A 27692-nucleotide genomic window follows, 5' to 3' on the forward strand; every position below is an offset into this window, starting at 1 on the left:
GAGAATGAAGTTTATTCAGAGGTACGCGGCAGAACAGTTCAGTAAGCTGGCATGGAAAATACACTTGACACACGCAGGTGTCTAGACCAGCAACACAGCATTGGGATATCTGGCGATGGTCTGGCCCTGGTGTGGCTCTGGTCTGGCGATGGTGTGGCCTTGACAATGGACTGCCTTGGCGATAAACTGCCTGTAGACTGGCGATAGAATGGCCACGAACAACAGTATCAGAGCCTTTTGATGCATAGCTTAAACAAAGGAGCTACATATTGCGGAAAAAGACGTATACATGATAACATCATACTGCAGGGAAAGACATGCATTTTAGAAAAACAATGTGATAATGCAACAAGTATTTTTCCCAAACTCCATTAAATCCATAAATCCCCATGTCCTTACTTAAGTAATGACAGCTTCCTAATAATTCTCGACATATTGACAACTGTATTGTCCTAATTTCCATACCACAATTACAAGGACATTATTTACTACCCTATAACACCACTTATTTACTCTCACAATGACCTGCAGCTGCTGCTATTAACCTTTGTGTATACTAACTATACCTGCTAATGGGACTGACATCATTTCATGGCTGCATTGTGACGAGGACGCGCAGGATATGCATCTCATTGGCTGCAAAACTCAGTTCTCAAACTTCTAAACAAGATGACTGTTCAGAATATTAGGACTTCTCATTCTCTTACACCTTTAAGCATTAAAACACAGCAGACAGAAGGCAAAAAAAAAAGATCAAGGGTGAGGCAAAAAATGGTACCAAGAAGTTAATGGATCAGAAGAATATTAATAAATAGAGCTTCTACTACACAATGAATATATAATAAATATCAGATAATACATATATAAGTTCAATCACCTCAAAAGGCATATTATTATAACATATCTAAAGGGAAATTATCCATTAGTTATAATATATTCATGGTAAACATTGAGCTGCATAAAAATAATGACAATATAACCAGCCCTCAAAAAATCAAGTAACCATTAGAAGCCAGCAATTGCATAGAGACCTATGGTCATATTATACTAGGTGCCTTCTTTTCCCCCCACCACACACTCTGACATTTATTTCTCTCTCCAAAGAAGCAACCTCATTAATGCCATTTGCTCACCAGATACCATGTTATACCAGAACACTGGTTGAGATATTTAAATGTACGCATGTGTTATCTGATATCTATAATATCTTTTATTATGCAATAAGACCACTATTTATTACAATTGTTATGATCCTTTAACTTCTTGGTGCCACATTTTCTCTCACTCTTGATTTTAATTTGTCTTGTGTCTGTTGTGTTTTAGATTTTCATGTATTTGATAATAAAATTATGTAATTTGATATTATAAGTTAATATTTACATGGGTATTTGGAGGGGCAATAACAGTACAATGTCAACCTCAGCTAAACTGGTTATAGTATGTCTCATCACATCTACCAAGAGGTTTCAAATTTAGGTTTCCAAATTGAAGATGGGAAGTAGGAGGAGCCAAGAATAGAAAAAAATGTTGTTGTTTTTTTTAATAAAATTAGCAAATATATGTGAGGAACAAATCTATCTGACTCTTGACTATATGTTCTGGAGGATGAACATCATGTGTATTGTGAGCAATAGTCATGTCCCAAGCATCAACCACAGCAACTGGAAGATTTCTGAAGACATCTTTCAAAATCAGGTTGTTTATGTAAGCATGGAAATCACTGAATCTCTCTGAATCAAGACCATCATTTCTTGTATTTTCAGTTTTGATGATAACCTTGGTATCGGGACTCCTCAAGAAGAGACGAATCAAAGCTTTTTGTACATGAATAACTCTTCTAATAAAAAGTTGGACTGGGAAAAGTCTGAAATGCTGACCCAAACAAATGACAATGACATAATTGGAACCTCCTGCTAGTCGATCTATCTGCTCATGAACATAAGCATTATCTTTGACCATGTATAAGATACTTGAAACAATTGGATGACTGTGCATCTTCCACTGTAAATTAATATTTCTTGTATGATCTACTGCTACCATCAAAGTATCCATTCCTTCTCTATGTAGATCAAAAGTCTTAAGACCTGTGTAAAAAAAAGACAGAAAAAGTATACATGAAATTATTAATGACCATGTAATACTACAGTCATAATCATGTCTCAATTACAAAAGCTCTGGTGAAATTTTTTTTTTTAAATGTCAGCCTGGATCATTACATTAATTAGCTCTAGAGATGAACAAATCATTTTAATGTGAATCAAATTCATTTTGAATTTTAAGAAATTTGCTTGACCTGGTAAATTTGAACAATTTGCTTTTAAATTGGTAGAAATTGCTAAATAAATACCAACCACCATTTAACACAAAACAAAATATTGGATCTCAATTAATGTCTAACAATTATCACATCTAATGGCATAGCACAGCCAATCAGTAGAGACTATCATAGCCATTACTAAAGTAGAAGCAGGGAATGCAGCAGCCATTACGTGATTTATCTGGATAGTTAGAAGATGACACGGCTCACAGCTTAACCAAAGATGTAGGGAAAGAAAGCCATAAAATACTGAACAAATTGTATGGATTGTATCTGACAGCACAGCAGTAAAGAAGATTAAGGTGTGAGGAACAGGCTGTTGGTTACCATCAACTAACATACATTTACCCATAGCCATATTTGTTGAGGACATTTTAACAGATACTTTGACTACAGCTGTGTTTGTATTAAAGAGCTTGAAATGAGTTCAGTGCAGACCAAGGAGACAGCAGAGTGTTATACTGTATATGTCTTTATAGGGCAAATGGGAGTTTTGCAGTATTTGCAATTCACAAGAAATGGATTTGGTGCACACTGAAAATAAAAAAAAATTGTGGCAAATTTGAATTTCAAAAGATTTGCTCACCTCTAGTTGGAAATTTCATTTTTCATAGTTAAAGCAGTTTTACTAACCAAAGACAAAAACTTGCACATTTTGCAAAGCTAGAACAAAAGAAGTAAACACAAACAAAGAAATATGCAAGTAAAATAAAAAAAACCTGGGATAAAGGGGGAGGATAGTGGAGGGAGGAAGAAATATCATGTCTATATACAATGGTAAGATTCGATAAGCAAGTGGAGTAACCAGAAAATGGTGCACATAGTGTAAGTATGTAAGGGCTGAGAATAAACTGGAATAAGAAAGGTGCTGACCTTGCGGGGATTGTGCTACAATGAACACAACACCACTGGCATATGTGAGATATAGTTTGAATGGAAGATGCTGCTCCCGGTGTCCTAAGTTCTCAGTCCAAGTGTGCTGAAATCATGCAAAGCGTAGGCATAAGCAAAGAAAAGAAGAAGAATGGTTGAATACCCCACAGGAAAATACATTGATGATGAAGTACACTATTTTCTTTATTTGTTTCTTTCACTTGACAAAAGGGTCAAAATTGTCTGGTCCTGCACATGTGCTTGGAAACAAAAGTTGGACCCTCAAAACGACGCTCATGTATGCTTATTTGGATCCACCGTCTCTGATTGTTCCCATTTGTAATGAAATTTGACGCGCCCCCTGGGCCGTGGAGTACTCAGTGCTGGGCTGGTCGTTGCCAGGGGAGATGTCACAGTGGTGGTGACCCGGTCCGTGACCCAGGGCGGTCATTCAGAAGGGAATTATTTACAGGGGATTTATGTACAAAGTTCGTGACGCCACCTGTGGTATGGGGCTAAGGGGAGCCGCCGCTGCGGAGCAGGTCCTCTGGAGCTGGTATTAGTGCAGCAGGGTTGGTTCAGCTCTCCACAGGTAGAGCTTAGCTCCAGGGCAGTGTAGATGTAATAGGTTGTGCAGGGCGTTGTAGTGCAGGGTTTGATGGACAATGGAGTGCAGTCCTCAGGGCCTTTACTCATGGCTATTGCAGTCCAAGTTACAGGTACCAGCGTAACTTCCCTCATCGTGCTGCGTTTACTCAGGGAGGGGTTCAGTCCAGCCTCAGATATCTCCGGAGTACTTAGCGGGACCCCCTTCTGTGTCCTCTCTCTGGCCGTCTCCCTGCACCTCATACCTACTGTCCCAATCCAGTACCTGCGGGCCTTGTCGGGCGACGTCTGTTCCGTCCCCTGGGTCCTCTATAGCTACCTTCTTGGTGAGACTGATATGGACTGTTGGCTGCAGGACTTGAAATACTGTAGCCTCCGGTTTCTAGTTGAGACATAGAGTGCTCTGCTAGTTGAGGGACAGGTCCCCTTTGTGTGGCCTGACCCCTCCACCACCTGGTAGATTCGGGCGTACGGGTGGCCTCCAGCACTGCCCGTACCCCTGGGGTCCCTTCCTTGTTCCTGGAACCCTTCCTGCTCCTCTCTCTCCTTCTCCTTCAGTCCTGGGCCTCTCCTCAGGCCCTCTGCCTGAGCAGAGCTCCTGCAGAGCCCTGCTCCACTCCTCTCACTGTAGACTGTTCTCACAGGACTGGACTAGACTGAACTGAACTAAACAAGATGGGTTCTCTATTTATACCTTTCTCTCATGTGCTCCCCTAAGCTACTTCCTCCACCCACACCCACTACATAGCTCCTCACCTCAGCTAGGGACCCGGGACTGTGCTCTCCTTCAGGAGCAATCTCGCCCTGCCCCTACTGCGGGTATGTGTTGGATGCAGGTATTAGGGTCCCGAGCTGTACTCCTTCCTTACCTGAGAGTGAGATACCACACCTCTGGGTGAGATGCAGTACCTCTGTGGCGACCGAACCCTCAGGGGCGCCACAAATTTACAACTCATCTATACCATACTATGTCTGAAATATTGTACATACACTGTTGTGTTGATCCTTTATGTAAGTTTGATTTCTGAAAAATGAAAATGGATGTATACATTGTTTTACGTTTTAGAGATAAAAAGGAAAAGTTGATATAAAGAAACAAAGTCTTTATTGCTTTAGTACTAAAATAGATAAATCATTCTCATTTCTGCAGAGGGAGAAATGTGAACTTCCATAACGTGGACAATTTTGGTACATTCAAAGCCTGCATGCTCCAAAACTATTCAATGTCCTACTGCACCCAGTCAGAGGGCTTTTCAGCATCAGCTGAGTAAAGGCACAGTGGGACTCCTGTTCTTGGCATAGGATATTAATGTTTTTAAGATGTTATATCTTTCTTTATGCTTGGGCATTAACACCACTTAGTGTCTGTGGACAAATAAAGGGAGGGACAAAGATTTGAAGATGATTTGCAATGAACTTCGAGTACAACATCATATCAATATTCATATTGGAAATTGATCTATAAATCCTACATGCCAGAAGGTTCTTCAAGGTCTTAGAAATAACACATGCTTTGGTGGTAAGGGACTGTGGGTGAATCTAGGCTCTTCCAGATATAGCAATAAAAACTCTCAGTAAGGTTTACATTTAGGGATGGGAGATAGAGTTGAGCCAAAATATTAATCCTGTTCTGTTCCAGGGTCCAATCCAGTCATTCATGGTAGCCAGGCCAAAGCAGTATTCATTTCTGCAGCTGGCATCCTCAACTTGGTATTCTTGGTGCCTCTTTTGATCACTGGGCCCAACGACATCATAATATCTTTGAGCTAGTCTCTGTGTGAAAGGGACCTTTCACTTGAGAAGACCTCTTTAGATTATGGGTTATTCAAATTGTACATCTTATTTGCCAATTTTGATTATGATGTAATTCTTTATCCATCCATCTGCGTTTTCTTACCTGTAAAAATTTGTACTAGAGATGTAAACCACTGTCGTACGGTTGAGTCTCCCATGAAGTAGATCATTTTGTCATTTAAACAATTGTACCTCTGCTCTTGGTTAGTGAAGTTGGAAATGCTGCAAAATACAGGTTTCCAGCTATTTTCTAGTGCAAAACCACTGGGAAATGGAGACTCTATTCCAATCTTACATTGTTCTAGAGGCAATTGAGTGGAAGCTGAAAGAATGACAAGGAAAAAACTTCAATGGAAAATAATCATCATCCTCTTTGAGCTCAATCAAATACATATATATTAGCATGCATATATAAGGGGCTGGTTTAACTACTGACAGAGGGGGGCTGAAAACCTTCACTTGGATACCCATATGAAGAACCAGTAAGAGCAGTGTGCAATTGTGCTCCTGGGCTCAAAATCAAAGATAACACTCGGCCCCTGTGCTGATACTACCCTTTCTACTAAGTACTGGCTGTGTTCTTCGTTAACACAGCCAGTGCTTTAGTGCATTTAACCACTTTGCGCCAGAGCCTGTTTTTGCCTTCGTGACCAGGCCAATTTTTTCAATTCTGACCACTGTCACTTTATGAAGTAATTACTCTGGAACGCTTCAACGTATTCCCCTGATTCTGAGATTGTTTTTTCGTGACATATTGTACTTCATGATAGTGGTAAAATTTCTTCGATATAACTTGTGTTTATTTGTGAAAAAATCAGAAATTTGGCGAAAATTTTGAAAATTTTGCAATTTTCAAACTTTGAATTTTCATGCCCTTAAATAAGAGAGATATGTCACACAAAATAGTTAATAAATAACATTTCCCACATGTTTACTTTACATCAGCACAATTTTGGAACCAAAATTTTTTTTTGTTAGGGAGCTATAAGGGTTAAAAGTTGACCAGCAATTTCTCATTTTTCCAACAAAATTTACAAAAACATTTTTTTAGGGACCACATCATATTTGAAGTCACTTTGAGGGGTCTTTATGACAGAAAATACCCAAAAGTGACACCATTCTAAAAACTGCACCCCTCAAGGTGCTCAAAACCACATTCAAGAACTTTATTAACCCTTCAGGTGCTTCACAGGAATTTTTGGAATGTGGAAGAAAAAAATTAACATTTAACTTTTTTCACAAAAATGTTACTTTAGACCCAATTTTTTTTATTTTCACAGGGGTAACATGAAAAAATGGACCCCAAATTTTTTTGTGCAATTTCTCTTGAGCGTGCTGATACCCCATATGTGAGGGAAAACCACTGTTTGGGCGCACGGCAGGGTTCGGAAGGGAAGGAGCGCCATTAGACTTTTTGAATGTAAAATTTGTCTGAATAATTAGCAGACGCTATGTTGCGTTTGGAGAGCTCCTGATGTGCCTAAACAGTGGAAACCCCCCACAAGTGACACCATTTTGGAAACTAGACCCCTTAGGGAACTTATCTAGATGTGTGGTGAGCACCTTGAACCCCAAGGTGCTTCACAGAAGTTTATAATATTGAGCCGTAAAAATAAAATTTTCACATTTTTCCCATAAAAAATGTTTTTCATTCCCTAATTTTGCATTATCATAAGGGTAACAGGATAAATTGCACCATAAAATTTGTTGTACAATTTCTCCTGAGTACGCCGATACCCCATATGTGGGGGAAAACCACTGCTTTGGTGTACGGCAGGGTTCGGAAGAGAAAGAAGCGCTATGTTGGCTGGGATAGGCAGCAGACACCATGTCACATTTGAAGAGTCGCTGACATGCCAAAACAGCAGAAACCCCCACAAGTGACCCCATTTTGTAAACTACACCTCTCAAGGAATTCATCTAGGGAAGTAGTGAGCATTTTTTAATTTTTTAATTTATACCATTGGGCAGTGAAAAAAAGCATAATTATATTTTTACCACAAAAAAATGTTTTACCCTCAGATTTTACATTTTCACACAGGGCAATGGGTAAAAATGGTGCCGAAATGTGTCACACAATTTCTTCTAAAAGTGTTAATACCCCATATGTGGCTGTATCGTACCACTTAGCCATACGGTGAGATTTGAGGGGGAAGGAGTGCTATTTGACAATTGGAGAACAAATTATTGTAGAATAGGCATTTGGATTTGGGAGCACAAAATTTTCTGAATTTCTTTTTGGGGGGCAAGGACCATTTTGCTTTTCCAGAGCCTTTCTGCTACCAGTAACTTGGAAGTCCCTTATATTTTTAACAGATGATGGACCTGAGTGGGGACTTGCTTTTTTTGAGGACTGAGTTGAAGCTTTTATTGGGAACATTTTACGTAACATTTATCCGGCGCTCTAGGCTGAGCACTTACATCGGGGTTTCCATCTAAATTTCCAAGTGATGTAATTCAGATGAAACCCCTGCGGGATCCATTCACTGTAATGAGGCAGCAGAGTTACTCTGGACTCCGTCTGGCCTCTGTTTAGTGGTGTCCTTTTTTTCAGAAGTGCACAAAACTGTGGCCAACCGCACTTTTATGCACGCCTAAAACAAATGACACCGTGGGATCCCAGGCTAGACGGCGTCCACAGTGGCCTATATCTGCCTCATTACAGGGAATCTTCCATCATGGGTCCTGGCTGAATCACGTATTTCAGAGATTTACACGGAAACTCTGGTGTAAGTGCTCAGCGCAGAGCACAGGATAAATGTGAGCAGAGCCTTACTGGGATCTTTGGGAGACATAATAAACAAATCAGTAGCAGGTGAATAATATTTGTTTTATTTATTTTTTATGCCATTCCTAGTGTGATATAACTGATTAGATTACTTTATTCTTCGGGTCGGTGCGATTACAGAGATACCAGATTTATATCGGGTTTTTATGACTGACAGCTGTCACACACTAAAATACGCTTTTTTTTGCAAAATCTAGTTTTTGCATCACCATATTTTGAGAGCTATAATTTTTCCATATTTCGGCCGATAGAGTCATGTGACGGCTTGTTTTTTGAGGGACGAGTTGACATTTTTATTGGAACCATTTTTGGGTACGTGACATTTTTTGATCGCTTTCTATTCCGTTTTTTGGGAGGTAAAGTTAACAAAAACAAACACTTCAGGAATTGTTTTTTGAGGTTTTTTTTATGCCGTTCTGCGTGTGGTAAAAGTGATCAGGCAGTGTTATTCTTCGGGTCAGTACGTTTACAGCGATACTACACTTACTGTATTTTTTTTATGTTTTGGCGCTTTTACACAATAAAACAATTTTATAGAAAAAAAATATTTTTTTTGCATTGCTTTAATCTGAGCGCTATAACTTTTTTATTTTTCGGCTGATGGAGCTGTATGGCGGCTTTTTTTTGCGGAACAAGATGAAGTTTTCAGTGGTACCATTTTTATTTCTATTCTGCTTTTTGATCGCATTTTTTTCCATTTTTTGTATGGCGATATGATGAAAAAGCATATTTTTTTGCTCCGTTTTTTATTTATTTTTATTACGGTGTGCACAGAAGGAGTTAATTAGTGTGACAGTTTTATAGCTCGGGTTGTTTCGGACGCGGTGATACCAAATATGTGTACTTTTTTGGGTTTTGTAATAATATACGGATTTATTGGTTTAATATTTTATTTATTTATTTTTATTTATTTTGTGATTTTTTTTTTTTAATAGTTTAAAAACTTTTTTTTTACTTTTTTTTACATTTTTACTTAGTCCCTGTATGGGACATTAATTTTTATTTTTCTGATCACTGATCTCATGTAATGTAATAGACATATATTACATTACATGAGATCTTCACTGACTGTTTCAGTCAGTTTCCTGTCTGGCATCAGCTACATACAGGCTGAAGCCAGACAGGAAGGACACCATATATGGCAGAGCTGGAGGCGGTCATGTGACCTCCAGCTGCCATAGCAACCCCAGGTCCTCAAACGAAACGGAGTTCTTCGAAGGTAAGTAAGACGACCCCCTCTCTTCCTGCTGTCTCCTATATGCCGCGATCACTATAGATCGCAGCATATAGAAGACAGCAAAGGGTTAACATCACTGGGACCTGATCTAATCAGGTCCCGATGATGTACCCTGTCAGAGCTAACGCTCTGCACCGGAATCGCAGTGCTTGCAGGACCCTGGGGGTCCTGAGCACTGCGAGACCACCCACCGTTTTTAAACGTCGGCGCTGCACAGAGCCCAGGCAGCGCGGACGTTTATCTACAGTGGGCGGTCGGGAACCGGTTAAGGGTGTGGCCGCCCTTTGTCTGAGCTGAAAGGTTCATTCTGCCTCTTAGGTCTATGCCTCTACTACGGGTTCAGTCTCTCTGCCCTTATCCATATGTATGTCACTTGACAAATGGTAAGGTTTTATTATTAGAGTTAGGACTGTCCCATAAGGATTACCGTGACATGGTGGGATGGCTTTTACATTATTTTGATCAAAATTATGTTAACTAAATACCCTTTATTATTTATCATTATTTTTGCACTGTGTGATTTATCCATTTACTTCCAGTTATTTGGGTATCTTGCTTGTTTTTGTTTTTTCTCTGTCTAGTGGCCTTCGTGTGAACATGCATTTACATTTTGCATGCACATCAATTTACATTTCAGTTCAGACTCCCAGGTTTTTTTTGTTTTTTTTCACAGCCAGTGCTTAGCATAGTGGATGGAGCAAGCACAGGGAGCTAGTGCTATCTTCTAGTTTTGATGGACGCAGCTAGGGCTTAGCAGTGGAGCCAGCGCCAGCACAAGGTGCCATCTTTGAAACCGAGTGAACACAGTCAGCCAACACAAAAAGTGAATCAGTCAGCACAAGACGTGAATGCATTCAGCCAGCACAAAAACTAAATGCAGTCGACCAGCACAAAATTGATGCAGTCAGCCAGCACAAAAAGTGAATGCAGTCAGAAAGACAAAAAGTGAATGCAGTCAACCAGCATAAAATGGATGCAGTCAGCCTGCATAAAAAGTGAATGCTCTGAATGCAGTCAGCCAGCACAAAAAGTGAATGCAGTCAGGAAGGACAAAATGAATGCATTCAGCCAGCACACAAATTGAATGCAGTGAATCATAGAATGTTACAGTTGGAAGGGACCTCCAGGGTCATAATGTCCAAATCCCTGCTCAATGCAGGATTCACAAAATCATCTGAGACAGATGTCTGTCCAGCTGTTTGAAGGCTTCCATTGAAGGAGAACTCACCACTAGAGGTGAGCGAATATGTTCGGTGAACAATTGCAAGTTTCAAATTTGGCACAAATATGGCACATTCAGATTATCGCGCTTTAGCGCAAAAGTCGACCCCGAACACGAATATCCCTGGTTTCCTACGTTGTCATCTGCGTGACAGCATGGGAATAAGAGGCTGTGACCGGCGGTAATATCACTACTGCCAGTCACAGTGCTGCGGGATCATACTGACAGGTTTCAGTGTGATCCCACAGCAAAAAGTTTACCACAGGTCACAGGCGCCGGCTGATGGGACTACTAACCCCATCATCTGGCACCTTCTGTCACTGTACACAAGTGCCGCTAATGGGAGAACTAATCTCTCATCAGCGCACTTGCACAGTGAAAGTGCAAGTAAAGAAAAAAGTTTAAATAAATAAATATTTAAATAAAAATAATAAACACATGATACTCACCTACCACTTACCTACACTTTGACCCAGAAGTTCTTGTCCCCTGTAAAAGACAAAAAACAAACATATACTCACCTTATAGCTAGTCCCTGAAGCCATTGTTCCCTGCAATAAAGGTAAAATAATAAACAAATCTCATCCTCACCGGTCCGCCGTAGTTCATATACCGAGTGTCCCACGACGATCTCCTTGATAGCACAGCCACATCCATAGATGTGACCGTCCTGTCAGGCAGCCGGCGATATACTGACAGGAGTGCTATGGCTCCCACAGTGCATCGCGAGATGCTGCCGGAACTCATGTCACTGGAGTTCAAACAGCTGAAAATTAGCTGAGAGCTCCTGGACCAGACTTATGGCATTAGTGCTGTGTGGGAATTTTCCCATGCAGCACTAATGCCGTAAGTGAGGTCCTGGAGCTCTCAGCTGTTCTTCAGCTGTTTGAACTCAAGTGACTTCAGCCCCAGCAGCAGAGCGATGTACACTGACAGGAGTGATTACACTCCTGTCAGTGTATACAGTGCTGTTTTCTACAGCAGTCACATCCGTGATTGCTGATGTCGACACTCGGATTAAATCATGACGGTGGACAGGTGAGGGATATGGTTGTTTTTTATTTTTGGTTTCTTACAGGAGACAAGAGCTTCAGGGATTTTTTTATTTTTAAATAAATTTTTAAAACCATGTGGAATTTTATTTAAATAAAATACTTTATTCTGGCCGTGTCTGTATTGAAAAAATGTCTAAAACCTTACTACGGGGTTAGTAATGGGGGTGTGTTATAGATGCCTCTCCATTACTAACCTGGGCTTCATGTCAGCCTCCAATACAAGACTGACATGTAACCCACCCTATTACCCCACTCGCCACCGCTACATGGCAATGGGAAGAGTGAGGCTAAGGGCCAGAATTGGCAAATCTTATGGAAGTGCTGTTTCTGGGGCAGCTGAGGACTGATATTATTAGCCGTGGAGGGGGCCAGGATCCATGGCCCCTTCCCTGGCTATTAATATCAGCTCACAGCTGTCTGTTTAATCTTTGTTGGTTAGATTTTTTAGGGGGATCCTACGTCAATTTTTTTCTGGGGTCCCCCTGTAATCTAGCCAGTAAAGGCTAAGCAAAAAGCGGTGAGCTGTTATTAATAGCCAGGGAACATTTTTGGCTAATGGCCCCCTTCCTGGCTAGTAATATCAGCCCCCAGCAGTCGGCATACCCTCTGCTGGTTACGAAAGTGACACCTTTGCCCATGCAATTTTTTTTAGTTATTTCTTCATTTTATTTCATTTATAAGAAATCCCATGCCCATTGTGCTTGTTTTTTTCATTAGAATGCAGCATTTTGGACGCAGCGAAAATTCTCACTCCTGGTCCAACGGTAATCCAAGGTTAGGGTATGTGCACACGATCCGGACAAGCAGCGCTTTGGACGGAGTATACTTTATGCTGTGTCCAAAGTACTACGTTCTATTGAACGCAGGTGAATCCGCATGTGTTCATTGAACCCTGCGAATTCACCGCATTCAATACATTGCACTGATCAGATTTCTCTTGCGGAAACTAGCGACTCCGCAAGAGAAATTGACATGGTGCGGTCTTGAAAGACGCGCTGCATGTCCATGTCCGCGGGTGATCCGCAGGCACAGATGAACGCATAGTGGACATGGTATTTCTAAAAATCCCATCCACTATGCTGTAACATCTGGCACTGCGGTTTGACGTTGCATAAGCACGCAGCATCAAACCCTCAGCAGCTCCTTATCATGTGCACATACATTTAAAGCGATGCAATCCCAGCGATAATACCATGATTAAGGCGTTAAGCTGAAACTAGTTGGTCTGTTTTTTCTGTGTCTATTGGATCTCATTTGGTGACCTGCTACTACAGTTTTTATTGTGATCAATAAACTTCACTCTTTTATATTTTTTGCCTATCGCTGGAGGATTTTCTTATTTTTCTGCTCTTCGTCTCTACGTCTGAGATTGGGATGGCTCCATGCGCTGCCTAACAGATGAAGAGAGCTAATCAACGCTTGGTGAGCTGACTATTCCTTTACCCCATTCCCCTCTGTTATCTTTACGTTTCTTTTTTCAAATATCTTTATTTAGCTCCAAAAAACATTCATTGCTGTACAAAAACACATCAAAAACTCTGCAAAAAAGTGAATGAGAAACATGAAGCGTCATGCACACGTTGAGTATTTTTTGACTTGCAGATTTGGTGCAGAAAATAATCATCAACATGTCAATTCTCTGTGCATTTTTGCCGCATTTTTTGCCTGCGTTTTTTTCAGTGTATTCAATGGATAGAAAACACAGGCAAAACACACCAAAAGCTTAAATAGAAAATAATCATCAACATGTCAATTCTCTGTGCATTGAATGCACTGAAAAAATGCATCAAAAGCAAGACAAAAACAAGCCAAAATCGCGCCAAAAATGCAGGCAATTAAATGCCTCAAAATCATGGTAAAATAGCGGCAAAAACGCAGTCAATAAAAATGATCAAAATCACTGTAAAATTGGGGTAAACTCGGAGGCATAAACGCAGGCAATAACACGCATCAAAAATGCGGTAAAATCGTGGCAAAAACGCAGGCAATAAAATGCATCAAAATCTCAGTAAAATTGCGGCAAAAACGCAGGCAATAACATGCATCAAAATCGTGGCAAAATCGCTGAAAAAACGCAAGCAATAACACATCAAAATTGCGGTAAAATCGTGGCAAAAACGCAGGCAAAAAGTACATCAAAATTGCGACAAAAAACATGACAAAATCACTGCAAAACCGCAGGCAATAAAATGCATCAATATCACGGTAAAATCGATACAAAAACGCAATGTGTGAACATAGCCCTATTCTGCAAAAAAAAAAGCAAAAACCTGATAAAAAAGAACAAGATGTGTGCATGAGATTTCTGGAATCTCAGACTTTGCTGGTACTGTAAAACGCAGCAGAAAATTAGCATAAAAAAGCTTAAAAAAATGCTGAAAAAATGCAATGTGGGAACATGTCACTTCTTCCAGCTTTTTTCACCCATTGGATTTAATGCGTGGTGAAAAACAGCTGGAAAAAAGCACCAAAAACACAGGTGTCAGATTTTTCTGCGTTTTTCCAGCATTTTTTGTGCCAAAACCTGCCGAGATTTTTTTTTTTCACTGAACTTTAAGTACGATTTTGCTGCAATTTTGATGCGTATTATTTCATGTGTTTTTGGTGTCATTTTACTGAGATTTTGATGCATTTTATTGCCTGCATTTTGCCACGATTTTACCGCGATTTTGATGTGTGTTATTTCCTGCATTTTGGCCACAATTTTGATGCGTTATTGCCGGCATTTTTGCTGTGTTTTCACCATGATTTTGATGCATTTATTGCCTGCATTTTTGTCATGATTTTACCGCGATGTTGATGCGTGTTATTGCCTGCGTTTTGCCTCGATTTTGATGCATGTTGATGCCTGCTTTTTTGCCGTGATTTTACAGCGATTTTGATGAGTGTTATTTCCTGCATTTTTGCCACAATTTTACCGCAATTTATGCTATTGCCTGCGTTTTGCTGTGGTTTTACCGAGATTTTTATTCATTTAATTGCCTGCATTTTTGCCACAATTTTACCTCGATTTTGATGCATGTTACTGCCTGCATTTTTGCCTCGATATTGCTGCGATTTTGACGACATTTTGTTGTGATTTTGATACATGTTTTTGCTGCGGTTTTGCTGTGATTTTGTCGCATTTTTTGTCTTGATTTTGATGCCTTTTTTCAGTGCATTCAATGCACAGGGAATTGACATGCTGAAGATTATTTTCTATTTTGGCTTTTGGTGTGTTTTGCCTGCGTTTTTTTTCAGTGCATTCAATGGGTAAAAAATGCGTCAAAACCACACATAGAATTGACAAGCTGATGATTATTTTCTGCATGAAATCTGCAAGTCAAAAAATACTCAACGTGTGCATGACACTTCACGTTTCTCATTCACTTTGCTGCAGAGTTTTTGATGCATTTTTGGATGCGTTTTTGTACAGCAATGAATGTTTTTGGAGCTAAATAAAAATAGTTGAAAAAAGAAACGTGGGACATCGCTTTAAGGGTATATGCAGGAGCTGCTGCGAGTTTGGCGCTGTGTGCTTATGCAACGTCAAACCCGCAGTGCCAGATGTTACAGCATAGTGGATGGATTTTTAGAAATACCATGTCCACTATGCGTTCATCTGTGCCTGCGGATCACGCGCGGACACGGACGTGCGGCGCGTCTTTCAAGACCGCACCATGTCAATTTCTCTTGCGGAGTCGCTAGTTTCCGCAAGAGAAATCTGATCAGTACAATATATTGAATGGTTCAATGAACACACGTGGATTCACCTGCGTTCAATAGAACGCAGCACTTTGGACAGCATAAAGTACACTGCGTCCAAAGCGCTGCTTGTCCGGATCGTGTGCACATACCCTAACCCTTGGATTACCATTGGACCAGGGGTGAGTATTTTTGCTGCGTCCAAAATGCTGCTTTCTAATACTGCACTTGTTTTGTCAGTAAATGCGGATTCACCACATGTAATGACATTTCTATCAGTCAAAATCTGCAGCGGAGAGTTCAGTCTCCGCTACAGAAATTGACAAATTGATATGCTGCAGGTGAGTTCATGCAGCATGAAAAAAAAACAAGCACAGTGGGCATGAGATTTTTTATAAATTAAATAAAATAAAGAATTAAATTAAAAAAAATAGCATGGGCTCCAGCATAATTTTCATAACCAGCAGAGGGAAAGCTGACAGCTGGGGGCTGATATTACTAGCCTGGGAGGAGGCCATTAGCAAAAAATGTTCCCTGGCTATTAATAACAGCTCATAGCTGTTTGCTTAGCTCTATAAGACGCCCCCATTACTGACCTTGTAATGCGGTTTTAGACGGTTTTTCAATACCGTGTAATCACTCCTGTCAGTGTACATCGGTGTGCTGCTGGGGCTGAAGTCACTTGAGTTCAAACAGCTGAAGATCCCATACAGCACTAATACCGGAAGTCAGGTCCCAGAGTTCTCAACTGATCCTCAGCTGTTTGAACTCCAGTGACTTGAATGCTGGCAGCTTCCCGCGATACACTGCGGGAAACATAGCGCTCCTGTTAGTGAATCGCCTGCTGCCTGATAGGACAGTCACATCTCCAGCTGTGGCTGTGTTATCGGTGAGATCATCGTGGGACACTCGGTATATAGACTACGGCGGACAGGTAAGGATGAGGATGATTTATTTTTTTACCTTTATTGCAGAGGACAATGGTTTCAGGGACTAGCTGTAAGGTGACTATATGGTGTTTTTTTTTTTTTACAGGGGACGAGAATATCGGTGTCAAGGTGTAGGTGCCCCTTGGAAGAGACAGAGAGGAAGGCCTCATTAAAAAAATGTTCCCATTATAAAGGAGTGGCTCTCCTATACTGCTCTTACGTATGCAGTGACTGCAACGGCTGGCAAAAATTTGGACGCCCTCCAATGCCACTTGGAAGAGATGTAGAGGAGGGCCTCATTTAAAAAATGTTCCCATTATAAAGTAGCAGGTCTCCGATACTTGTAATGCCCATGCACATGGGCCGAAAAACATTTACCCCTGGGGGGTATACATGAGCATACTGTATAACAAATATTTCCTACGGGCATCATAAACACCCTTAAAAAAATTATGTGGGTGTTGCATCACGGTCATCCTGGTGATATGATGGTGGAGGTTGAGGATGAGGAGAAGGAGGAGGACAACAACAGATAGTCAAAATCAGGAAGTGTATACCCATGTCTGGGTGTGAAGAGGTGCATGGGAATAGAGCTCACAAAAAAAAGACACTGGATTTGAGTTTATGTTCTGCTGCTATCATTTGATGGTGTTGAGAAGTCTGGCCCAATCCAGCCCTATACAGCCCTTGTTCATTTTTATAAGAATCAGCCTGTCTGCTTTTTCAGTTGACAGGCGGATGCGCCTATCAGTTATAATTCCCCCAGCGGCACTAAAACCCCGCTCCAACAAAACGCTAGCGGCAGGGCAGGCCAGAACCTCCAAGGCGTAGAGAGCCAGTTCATGCCATGTGTCCAGCTTGGATACCCAATAATTATAAGGCACAGGGGAATCACGGAGGATGTTGGTACGGTAGGCAAGGTACTCCTTCAGCATCTTCGTAAAATAATCCCTCCTTGTGAGAGTACCCTGTGCATCAGGGGCTGAGAAAGCTCTCCCAGACCTTTGACAGTGTTCCCCTGCCTCTGCTGGATAGTATTTGTGTCTCTCGCCTGTACTCCTTGGTTGTCCAACGAACTGTGGACTCTGCCACCAGCGTTTTCAGATGGGATTTTTTTCTAATAATTCCGCAACAAGGGCCTTCTGGTACTGCACCATTTTATTAGACATGTCCGCTGCGGGAATAAGAGAAAGAAATTTCTCCTTGTAGCATGGGTCTAGACTAGAGATGAGCGAATATTTCAATATTTGGTTTGGTTACGTTCGCCGAATTTGCAAATATTCACCAATTTTATTTTGTCGAATATTCGTCGAACATTGCCGAACAGCATAAGATTCAATGGGGGCAAAAACAAACGCATACACAACACCTTCAAATGGACCAAAAAGCTGCCAAAACACATCAGATTAGAGATAGACAACAGGAAAGTGCCATCAATTGTCCCAGAGTACAAGTACTGTAATTATTATTATTATGACAGCGACATTTATTCCGTGGCACTTTACTTATGAAAAGGGGTCACCGATTGCTACAAGAGGAGAGAGGACCCTGCCAGCGAGGTCGCACAAACAATCTACAAGGGATAGGTGAGGATACAGTAGGTCAGGGTAGTGCGCTTGTCAGAAGAAGTGGATCTTCATTTCAAGGTTTCCATGGTAGGCGACAGTCTGATGTGTTGGGGTACAGAGTTACACAGTAGGGGAGATGCATGGGACAAATCTGCTGAAAGCCTAAATGACGGGAAGCTTCCAGGAGCTCACAACTGAGCAGATTAACCCCTGCATTAATATGAAGGCGAAAGGCTTCTAATGAATGCAGGAGTGGGAGGCTCCTCTCTGTCACTGTAAACTCATGACACCTTGCAAGCTTCAACACAAAGGTAGACAGCAGTGGTGGTCAGTCTCCTAGACAATGAGCTAACTCCTTTATGAGGCCACAATCTTCTTAGCTTGCTGCTGGTACTTTTCTGTGGGAATCAGCTTGTCTCCAATCAGCCTAGAATATTTCCAATGAATTATAACACACCATGGTGTTAGCAGTGCACCCAGTACCAGAAACAAAGCCATCCACAATTTCCTTCTCAGGAATTTTATTTGGTAGACTGAGCGTTTGTCCATACATTAGTTTCTCACAAAGGAGCTGAAGACACTGAGTGGCAGTAGGTGCAAGTTTCTACAGCATGTTAGATATGAGAGGGAGAACAGAGAGAGCAGCACGGAGGCTAAGTAATTAGCACTGCAGCTTTGCAGCACTGGAGTCCTGGGTTCAAGTCCCACCAAGGACAACATCTGCAAGTAGTTTGTATGCTCTCCTGGTGTTTCCAAGGGTTTTCCCCAGGTTCTCCAGTTTCCTCCTCAGTAAAAAAGCAGCCATACAGTGTCTGGGAACTTTCACACAGACTTTTCTTAACCATGGTTGCTTCTCGGCAGGGTTGGACGGGCCCACCTTGGGTGGGCCCTGACTTCTCTTTCAGGAGAGTTCATAGCGCAAACCTTGCAGCTGCTATGGGGCTCTTGAGTGGGAGAGAAAGGTGGGCCCTCAGAATCAATTCCTCTGGTGGGCCCAATGTTCTTCAGTCTGCAACTGCTTCTTGGTGACAGTTGTATTTTACCTCAGCCATATTCTTTAGACCGGTGAAAGGACTGGCATAGAGGGAAACCCTATCTACTCCGGCTGTCATTTCTCCCACGAAGTCCTCTAATGCAGCTTGTTCCATAAGCAATGGTAGCCCGTCCAAGATCATTTCACACTTCTCGGTGGTGCTTAGTCACACACAAAGATATTTCTTGACACCTTCAATTTCATGACTACAGAGTTGGGAAATGGCTTGATCTGCAAAACCTTTTGAGAAATAACGTGCATAAGCAAAGCCACAGTTTAGGCTACTGAAGGTCATCATTAAGGGAAACTCATACAGCTTTCCCACAGACTAAAAGAGGGGTATCAAGACTTCTGAGACAGCCAAGACTTCCCTGTCCTCACCAAGAAGACGACTGTCCATGTTCTTCTCCTCCTCTCACCCAATCCCCATTGAGATGAGATGAGGCTGGGCTGTGTAGCATCACCCTGTATAGTTCCTTGCTCCGCCTGCAATGTCTCCTCTTTAATTGTGAGCTGCGAACGTTTCAGTAGACAGAGAAGTGGGATGGTGATGCTAATTATGGCGTCATCACTGCTCACCATCTTGGTGGAATCCTCAAAGTTTTGGAGAATGGCACAGATGTCAGACATCCATGCCCATCAGCTGTTACTGTATGTGTGGAGCCTGACTTGAATTCCAACGGGCGTGTTGAAGTTGGTACTCAACAACTGCCCTCTGCTGTTCACAAATCCTTAACAACATCTGCAACGTTGATTTACAACGTGTGGTAACATCGCACAACAGTCGGTGAGCCGGAATCTGAAAACAAAGCCGTAGCTGACTTTCTGAAATGGGCACACATGGAATACTTTATTAAGCAGCTCTGGCAGATTTGGGTAGGTTTTGAGAAACCGCTGAACCACTAAGTTGAGCAAAACTTAGTGCTCGCTCATCACTAATGTGTACCCCTGTGTGGAGAACAATATCAGCACCAAATAATTAAAAGTTGAAATGTAGCCTGCTTTATATACCACGGTAGTAAGAAAACCACTTTCGATTATATCATCTGTACCCCTGTGACAACAATATCTGCACCAAAGAATTAATTTCACTAGAGTAGAACTAGTATAATGGGGACTGAAAACTCTTCCACTACAGACAACCCACCAGCAAATGGAGACCCAACCAGGAGTGTTCACAATTCAAAAAATTAGATCCTGACACCACCGTTTCTGTGGCCAACAGATTAGATATGCACAAGTCACCGCTCATCATACACTTGCACTATGCAAATAAAACTGTTGAAAACGCTGTGGTTGCCCTGTATTCGCGGTCCCGCGCAAATTCGTCGAACTTTTCCGATTTTAAGAAAATTTGCTCGCCTTTGCGATCACGAATCCGAATGTGCCATATTCGTGCCGAATTTGAAACTTTCGAACATTCGCTGAACAAATTCGCTCAACAATAATTATTACCACATTTTTTTTCTATTTTCCTCCTCTAAATTTTAGGTGCGTCTTATGATCCGGTGCGTCTTATAATCCGAAAAATACGGTAACTATTTGGTGCAGATATTGTTTTCACAGGAGAACACATGATAAAATATAAATTGGCAGACTACATCTCAGCTTAAAATTCTTTGGGGCTGTATAATTTGACTACTACATGCATGAACCTTCACATGCGCAATCAACATTCTGGCAATCTCAATGTGATAAACAGAGATGAGCGTTGTTCTTCTCGAACTGTTCGCCAATCTCAAATTCGAGCTGTTTTGGGCGGTGTTCGAGCCGTTCGGCGAACACGAACAATCTGAGAAAAATTCGGCTGTTCGAGGTTATGTTCGATAACTGTTCGTGCACCAAAATCATAACTGGATTTTTTCTCAGTAATGATGAAAATTAATGTTAATACGCAGTTTGAGTGTACAGCGGGGTGGGGGGAGGGGCAGGGGATGGATCTCTGCAAGAACAATGAAGATCTCCATTTTTTTTTCTCTTTCTCGCATTTGCAGTGGGGAGGTGCAATCTGTCAGCCTATCAGCAGCGCACACACGGAGCGAAGTGCTTTTTTTCACACAAGCAAGGGCATGTGTCATTGGCAGTGTATGTCACATGTCCTTGCCCTATAAGACCAAGCCATTTTCCCCGTCGCCACCATTTTCTCACTGCTGCAGCTGCGTGTTAGACGGCACCGCTGTTGCTGTGTGCGCTATACCTTGTTAATTTCAAGCCAATTTTCGCACAAATCTACAGATAGCTTGGGAGTAGGGAATAGTTGTGATTGCAGTCCTTTTAAGGACTAGGTTACAGCATTTCCTATGACTTTTATCAGGCAGGTCTGTGCTCTTAAATAGATAGATTGTGGGAGTAAAGACTAATTGCAATTGGAGTCCTTTTCAGGACTAGGTTACATCAGTTCCTATCAGTTTTTGCCAGGCAGGTCTGTGCCAGTGCTGTGCAAGTTTTTTTCACAGCATTTGGCTGAATCTAGCAAAGCTAATCCTTTTTGGCCTATTGCAGAGTGTGTTAGTCAGTGGAGTAGCCTATCTGTGTTGCAAGATATACCACCTGTGTATAGAATACCAATTTTTTTACTGCACCTAGTGAAGTAAAATCTTTTGGGCATAGCATCATTCTATTAGTCCATCTATACTGACCTCCATCAGGTTGCAAATTGAATATAATTTTTTTCTGCATCTAGCTCTGAAAAAATATTGGGCTTCTAGCTGTGTGTGGGACTTGTTCTATTAATCCATCTATACAGACCTCCATCAGGTTGCAAACGGAATATATTTTTTTCTGTATCTACCTCTGAAAAAATATTGGGCTTCTAGCTGTGTGTGGGACTTGTTCTATTAATCCATCTATACAGACCTCCATCAGGTTGCAAACTGAATATATTTTTTTCTGCATCTACCTCTGAAAAAATATTGGGCTTCTAGCTGTGTGTGGGACTTGTTGTATTAGTCCATCTATACTGACCTCCATCAGGTTGCAAACTGAATATAATTTTTTCTGCATCTACCTCTGAAAAAATATTGGGCTTCTAGCTGTGTGTGGGACTTGTTCTATTAATCCATCTATACAGACCTCCATCAGGTTGCAAACTGAATATATTTTTTTCTGCATCTACCTCTGAAAAAATATTGGGCTTCTAGCTGTGTGTGGGACTTGTTCTATTAATCTATCTATACAGACCTCCATCAGGTTGCAAACTGAATATATTTTTTTCTGCATCTACCTCTGAAAAAATATTGGGCTTCTAGCTGTGTGTGGGACTTGTTGTATTAGTCCATCTATACTGACCTCCATCAGGTTGCAAACTGAATATATTTTTTTCTGCATCTACCTCTGAAAAAATATTGGGCTTCTAGCTGTGTGTGGGACTTGTTCTATTAATCCATCTATACAGACCTCCATCAGGTTGCAAACTGAATATATTTTTGTCTGCATCTAGCTCTAAAAAAATATTTGGCCTTCTATCTGTGTGTTGGACTTGTTCTATTAGTCCATCTCTACTGACCTCCATCAGGTTGCAAACTGAATATAATTTTTTTCTGCATCTACCTCTGAAAAAATATTTGGGCTTCTAGCTGTGTGTGGGACTTGTTCTATTAGTCCATCTATACTGACCTCCATAAGGTTGCAAACTGAATATAATTTTTTTCTGCATCTACCTCTGAAAAAATATTTGGCCTTCTAGCTGTGTGTGGGACTTGTTCTATTAGTCCATCTATACTGACCTCCATCAGGTTGCATATTGAATATAATTTTTTTCTGCATCTAGCTCTGAAAAAATGTTTGGCCTTCTAGCAGTGTGTGGGACTTGTTCTATTAGTCCATCTATACTGACCTCCATCAGGTTGCAAATTCAAAATAATTTTTTGTCTGCATCTACCTCTGAAAAAATATTTGGCCTTCTAGCTGTGTGTGGGACTTGTTCTATTAGTCCATCTATACTGACCTCCATAAGGTTGCAAACTGAATATAATTTTTTGTCTGCATCTACCTCTGAAAAAATATTTGGCCTTCTAGCAGTGTGTGGGACTTGTTCTATTAGTCCATCTATACTGACCTCCATCAGGTTGCAAACTGAATATAATTTTTTTCTGCATCTAACTCTGAAAAAATATTTGGCCTTCTAGCAGTGTGTGGGTCTCATTGTATTAGGCCATCTATACCAAGCTCCACCAGCTTTTCAATTAATAATAATTTTTCGCTGCATCTAGCCCTGAAAATAATTTTTCTTCCCAATAGTGGTAGCAATAGAAATATGGGGCGCGCTCCTGGCTTACAAAAATATACGCTTCATAACATAACAAAAAACACCAGCTTAGCGCACTGCATTAATAAGATGGCATCATCGTCTCTCCCAGTGCTAGGCCTACTACCCAGGCTAGCATTCCTGTGCCTAAAACACAATGTATGGGTCCGCGCTAGCCACTATGCTGAGGGGTCTAAAGCTGCTGCTAACGCTTTATAACAATTCAATTGGCAGATTTTCACAGAGCTCTTCCACAATGCCCACCCATCGGGACAACAGTTGCCCACCTTCCCTATGGGATCTAGTGGCGAATAGTTGATGCCATTAATCAGAGCGTCAGTTGCCCCGTCGACGTGGCAAGCATACGGTAAGGCATGGGAAGAGTGGACACGACTAGTAGCAGGCAGACGGGTTGACCAATGTGAACAAGCCAGATCACAAGTCACCATAGAATTTCTCCACCAGCTAATGATGAGGGGCATATCAGGGGCGTCAGCGCAGCGGTGTCTGACCGGAGTAGCATTTCACTTCCAACTACTGAATTGGGGAGATGTGACAAAGATTCATCATCAGACAATCCATAAAAGGGTGGAAAAGGGGTCAGCCAAGTCAGGAGTGTAGACGTCCCGTCCCGTGTCACTAAAACTGATTTCTCACATCATATCCCTAACACCATTAACATGACACTCACAATTTGAAGCAACACTACTGTCTACTGCATTTGTGATCGCCTTCTTCGGGGCGCTATGCATAAGCGAATTAGTCCCTCAATCCAAAATTAGCACCAGTGGAGGCTTATTACACCAGGACGTAGTCATAGGCAATAATGCAATACGTCTACGCATACACAAATCGAAAATGGTTCCAGCGGGCAGGGGCACTTGGGTACTTCTACAACCCACAAACGGTACACTGAGTCGGGTAACAATAGTAAAACCATATCTAACCATCAGATCACAAAGTAATTTGTTCCTATCACACATTGATGGGACGCCATTATCAAGATACCAGTTCCAAGCTATATTTAATAAATGCATAACATCGGCAGGGAACCACCCCAAAGATTACGGGACACACTCATTCCGCATAGGCGCGGCCACAGAAGCAGCAAGATCAGGACTGTCAGAAACGGAAGTTCAGAGGATAGAGAGATGGTGATCCACGTGTTTGGCAAGATACATAAGACCGGACTTGTTATCCTAACGTGGTTTGTTTCTTTTACAGGTGACGCTAAGCCAACAGTGTGGGTGATAGGCCACTCGTATATATATTGGGCAGATTAAAGGGCGAAAGTCCGCCCAGGCGGGAGGAAATTAGAGTTTCATAACACATATTTCAACTGGAGAGGTATTAGAGGCCTGCTATGGCCACAGGTACTAATGGAGGTAATCAAGGTAGGGTGAGAGGCAAGATGTCTGGTCATCTTAGTTATACAGGCCGGGGGAAACAACCTAGGTCATCACAAGAGCGCATAACTAATGGCAATAATGAAACTAGACACTGAGCGCTTCAGAGAATTTTTCACAAAACTAGCTATAGTATGGTCAGAGATTGTGCCGATAGCGGTATGGCAAGGTGCGCGAGACATCTCGGCCATCGAACGGACAAGGCGGGTAATAAATATTCGGATGGCAAAATTTAGAAGAGACAGAGGCGGTGTAGTGGTACGACACCGACAACTGGAAGGAGATAAAGCAGGCCTCATACGGCCCGACGGTGTTCACTTAATGGATATTGGACTGGACATATTCCTGTCAGGACTCCAGGACGGAGTGGAACAAGCGTTAAGAGTGATGGGTGGGGGTCAGAGTCCTGCATACGAGTACGCAGGATCCTCCGTGGCCTGGAAATAGAAAGGACATGTTGGAGAGTTACACTTGTTGGCCAAGTTGCCGGAGTGGAGACCCAGGGCATGCTGCAACAAGCTGAATTATTTTAGAAATAAAATGTCTTTCTAATGGAATGAGTATAAAGAGTTAATAAAGCTGTGACCGATCCTCACCCATCCAGTTGTAAGAGTTACATTATTGTATTGTCAAGGAAAGGGGGGCGGTAGGGGGGCTGAGCGTCTGGGTTTGGTTGGGGGTCCCCACAGTCTGCCTAGGCTAGATGCATTTAAAAATTCTTATTAGATACACAGGCGGTGCAGCTTGCTTCGCAGCTGGGCTACTACGCCCAAAGTATTGCCTAGGCTAGATGCAGTTAAAAATTCTACGCTGACTAGCAGACACTGAAGATTTGGAGCAGACCTCTGAGTAAACAGCTCTTCAGACTCAATCATCTGTGTTACCCCAAGCCATAGTGTATGTAGTTTCTTACAGTTAAAAGGGGGGGGGAGCGACCCAACCCACCTGGAATTGACGATGCCAACGTCACGTAAGACACAGCAAGGGGACTCCAAAAAGAGTTTACATTTTTTCCCAAAATTGTGGCACAGACACCACTTAACCCTAGAACGCATACCTGGGGCCTCGCAGTCCCGCCCTGTTAATTGTTTTCTATTTTCTGCAAGATTACTTTAGTTAGAATTTTGAAACTCTAGGTATTCTTCATGTATATAGTTGTTTGTCATTTGAGTTTGTGTTATTCAATGTTATTTGCACACGGGCCTAAAAGGCCCCAGGTATATGAAAGTGTAGATTTTTATGGTCATGCGTTCTAGGGTTAAGTGGCATCAATTGCCCCACAGTTGCTTAAAACAGTTGGTGAGGTGATATTACCAAATCCTCAAGCTTTTAGCCTCCCAAGGATAACACAGTATTAGAAAAGTCCTTGCGAATCCATGATTTGTTCATCTTTATGAACGTGAGTCTGTCTACATTCTCAGTGGACAGCCGTGTGCGCTTATCTGTCAGCACACCATCAGCAGCGCTGAACACACGTTCAGAGAGAACACTGGCTGCAGGGCATGACAAGATCTCCAAGGCGTGAGTGGCGAGCTCCGGCCATTTTTCCAGATTGGAATACCAAAATGAGCAAGGGTCCAGTGACACAGTCATGGCTTCGATGTTCACTTGGAGATACTCCTGCACCATCCTCTCTAGGCACTGACTATGTGTCAGACTTCTTGTCTCCTGTGGCCTTGCAAAGGATGGTCTAAAAAAGTGGTGAAACGATTTCACAAAATTGCTGTTACCAGCAGATACTGTGTTACTGTTACGGTTTGAGTGATGAAGACTCGACAGTCCCGCGGTTGGCAAGTTAGAACTGTGAGATTCACTTCGTGCACCACTGGTGTTTTGTGGAAAAGCACATGTAAGATTCTGCAACAGCGTCTGCAGATACTCCTGCATGCGTCAATCCCTTTTTATGGCAGGAATTATTTCGGCAAATTTACTTTTGTACCGGGGATCTAAGAGTGTGGCAACCCAGTAGTCGAGATTACTTCGAATTCTGCAATCTGAGGGTCATGTTGCAGGTAGTGCAGCAAGAAGGCACTCATGTGTCTTGCGCATCCAGGAGGACCAAGTCCTTGTTGTGTTGGTAGCGAGGTAAGAATCATGCTTCTTTCCTCTGCCCTCTCCCCCCAACCTCGCACAACAGAAATGTGATCAAGGTCTCCCTCATCTGATGAGTCTTCCATGCCCATCGCCAGTTCATCCTCCACTTCTTCCTCAGCTCCTGCACCTTCCTCAACAGTTTGGCTGCTACCATGCGCCCTGTTTAATCCCTCTCCCCCACCCTCCAATGCCTGCCTCCTTGGTGCTGCCAACCGTCTGGACCTTGGAGATGTTATCCCTTCCGCATACGACTCCTCCTCTACTTCCTCCACCTCCTCTTGTCCGACCACCTGACTCTGAATTCTGTTTAATGTGTGCTCCAGCATGTAAATCACCGGAATAGTTATGCTGATAATGGCATCGTCGTCAGCACTAAACATCTTCGTCGCCATTTCAAAACTGTGCAGAAAGGTGTGTGGCGCCCCTGAGGGTGCAGTCACCACAGAGTTACTGCATCTCACCCAGAGGTGTGGTATCTCACCCTCAGGTAAGGAAGGCGTATGGCTCGGGACCCTAACACCTGCATCCAACACATACCCGCAGTGGGGTTAGGGCGAGATTGCTCCTAAGGGAGAGCACAGTCCCAGGTCCCTAGCTGGTGGGAGGATCCTATGTAGTGGGTGCTTAGGGGAGAAGCTTAGGGGAGCACATGACAGGGAGAGTATAAATAGGAAGCCATCTTAGAAAGAGCAAGCCAGTCAGAGGAGGAAAAGTGACAGGAGCAGAGGCTCGGCATGAGCTCTGCGCCGGAGGCGGGCCTAGCCTGGGAGGCCCAGGACTGAAGGAGAGAAGAGAGGAGTGGGAGCAGGAAGGCTCCAGGAACCGAAGGGACCCTAGGGC

General features: G+C 42.2%; 1 protein-coding gene across 1 annotated transcript in view; it reads right to left on the minus strand.

Moving 5' to 3' along the window:
• Positions 1 to 1548: 1548 nt before the first annotated feature.
• LOC141271502 (NXPE family member 4-like) overlaps positions 1549 to 27692 on the minus strand; it is a 136249-nt gene continuing 110105 nt past the window's right edge. Inside the window, exons 4-5 of the mRNA XM_073681565.1 lie at positions 5694 to 5912; positions 1549 to 2084 (exon numbers count right to left, since the gene is read on the minus strand). Coding sequence (XP_073537666.1) covers positions 1549 to 2084; positions 5694 to 5912 — 755 coding nt within the window. The remainder of the gene's footprint in view (positions 2085 to 5693; positions 5913 to 27692) is intronic.

The sequence above is a fragment of the Phyllobates terribilis genome, unplaced genomic scaffold, assembly GCF_046119375.1.
Source record: "Phyllobates terribilis strain yellow unplaced genomic scaffold, ASM4611937v1 Scaffold_5__5_contigs__length_657084704, whole genome shotgun sequence".
NCBI classification, from domain to species: Eukaryota; Metazoa; Chordata; class Amphibia; order Anura; family Dendrobatidae; genus Phyllobates; species Phyllobates terribilis.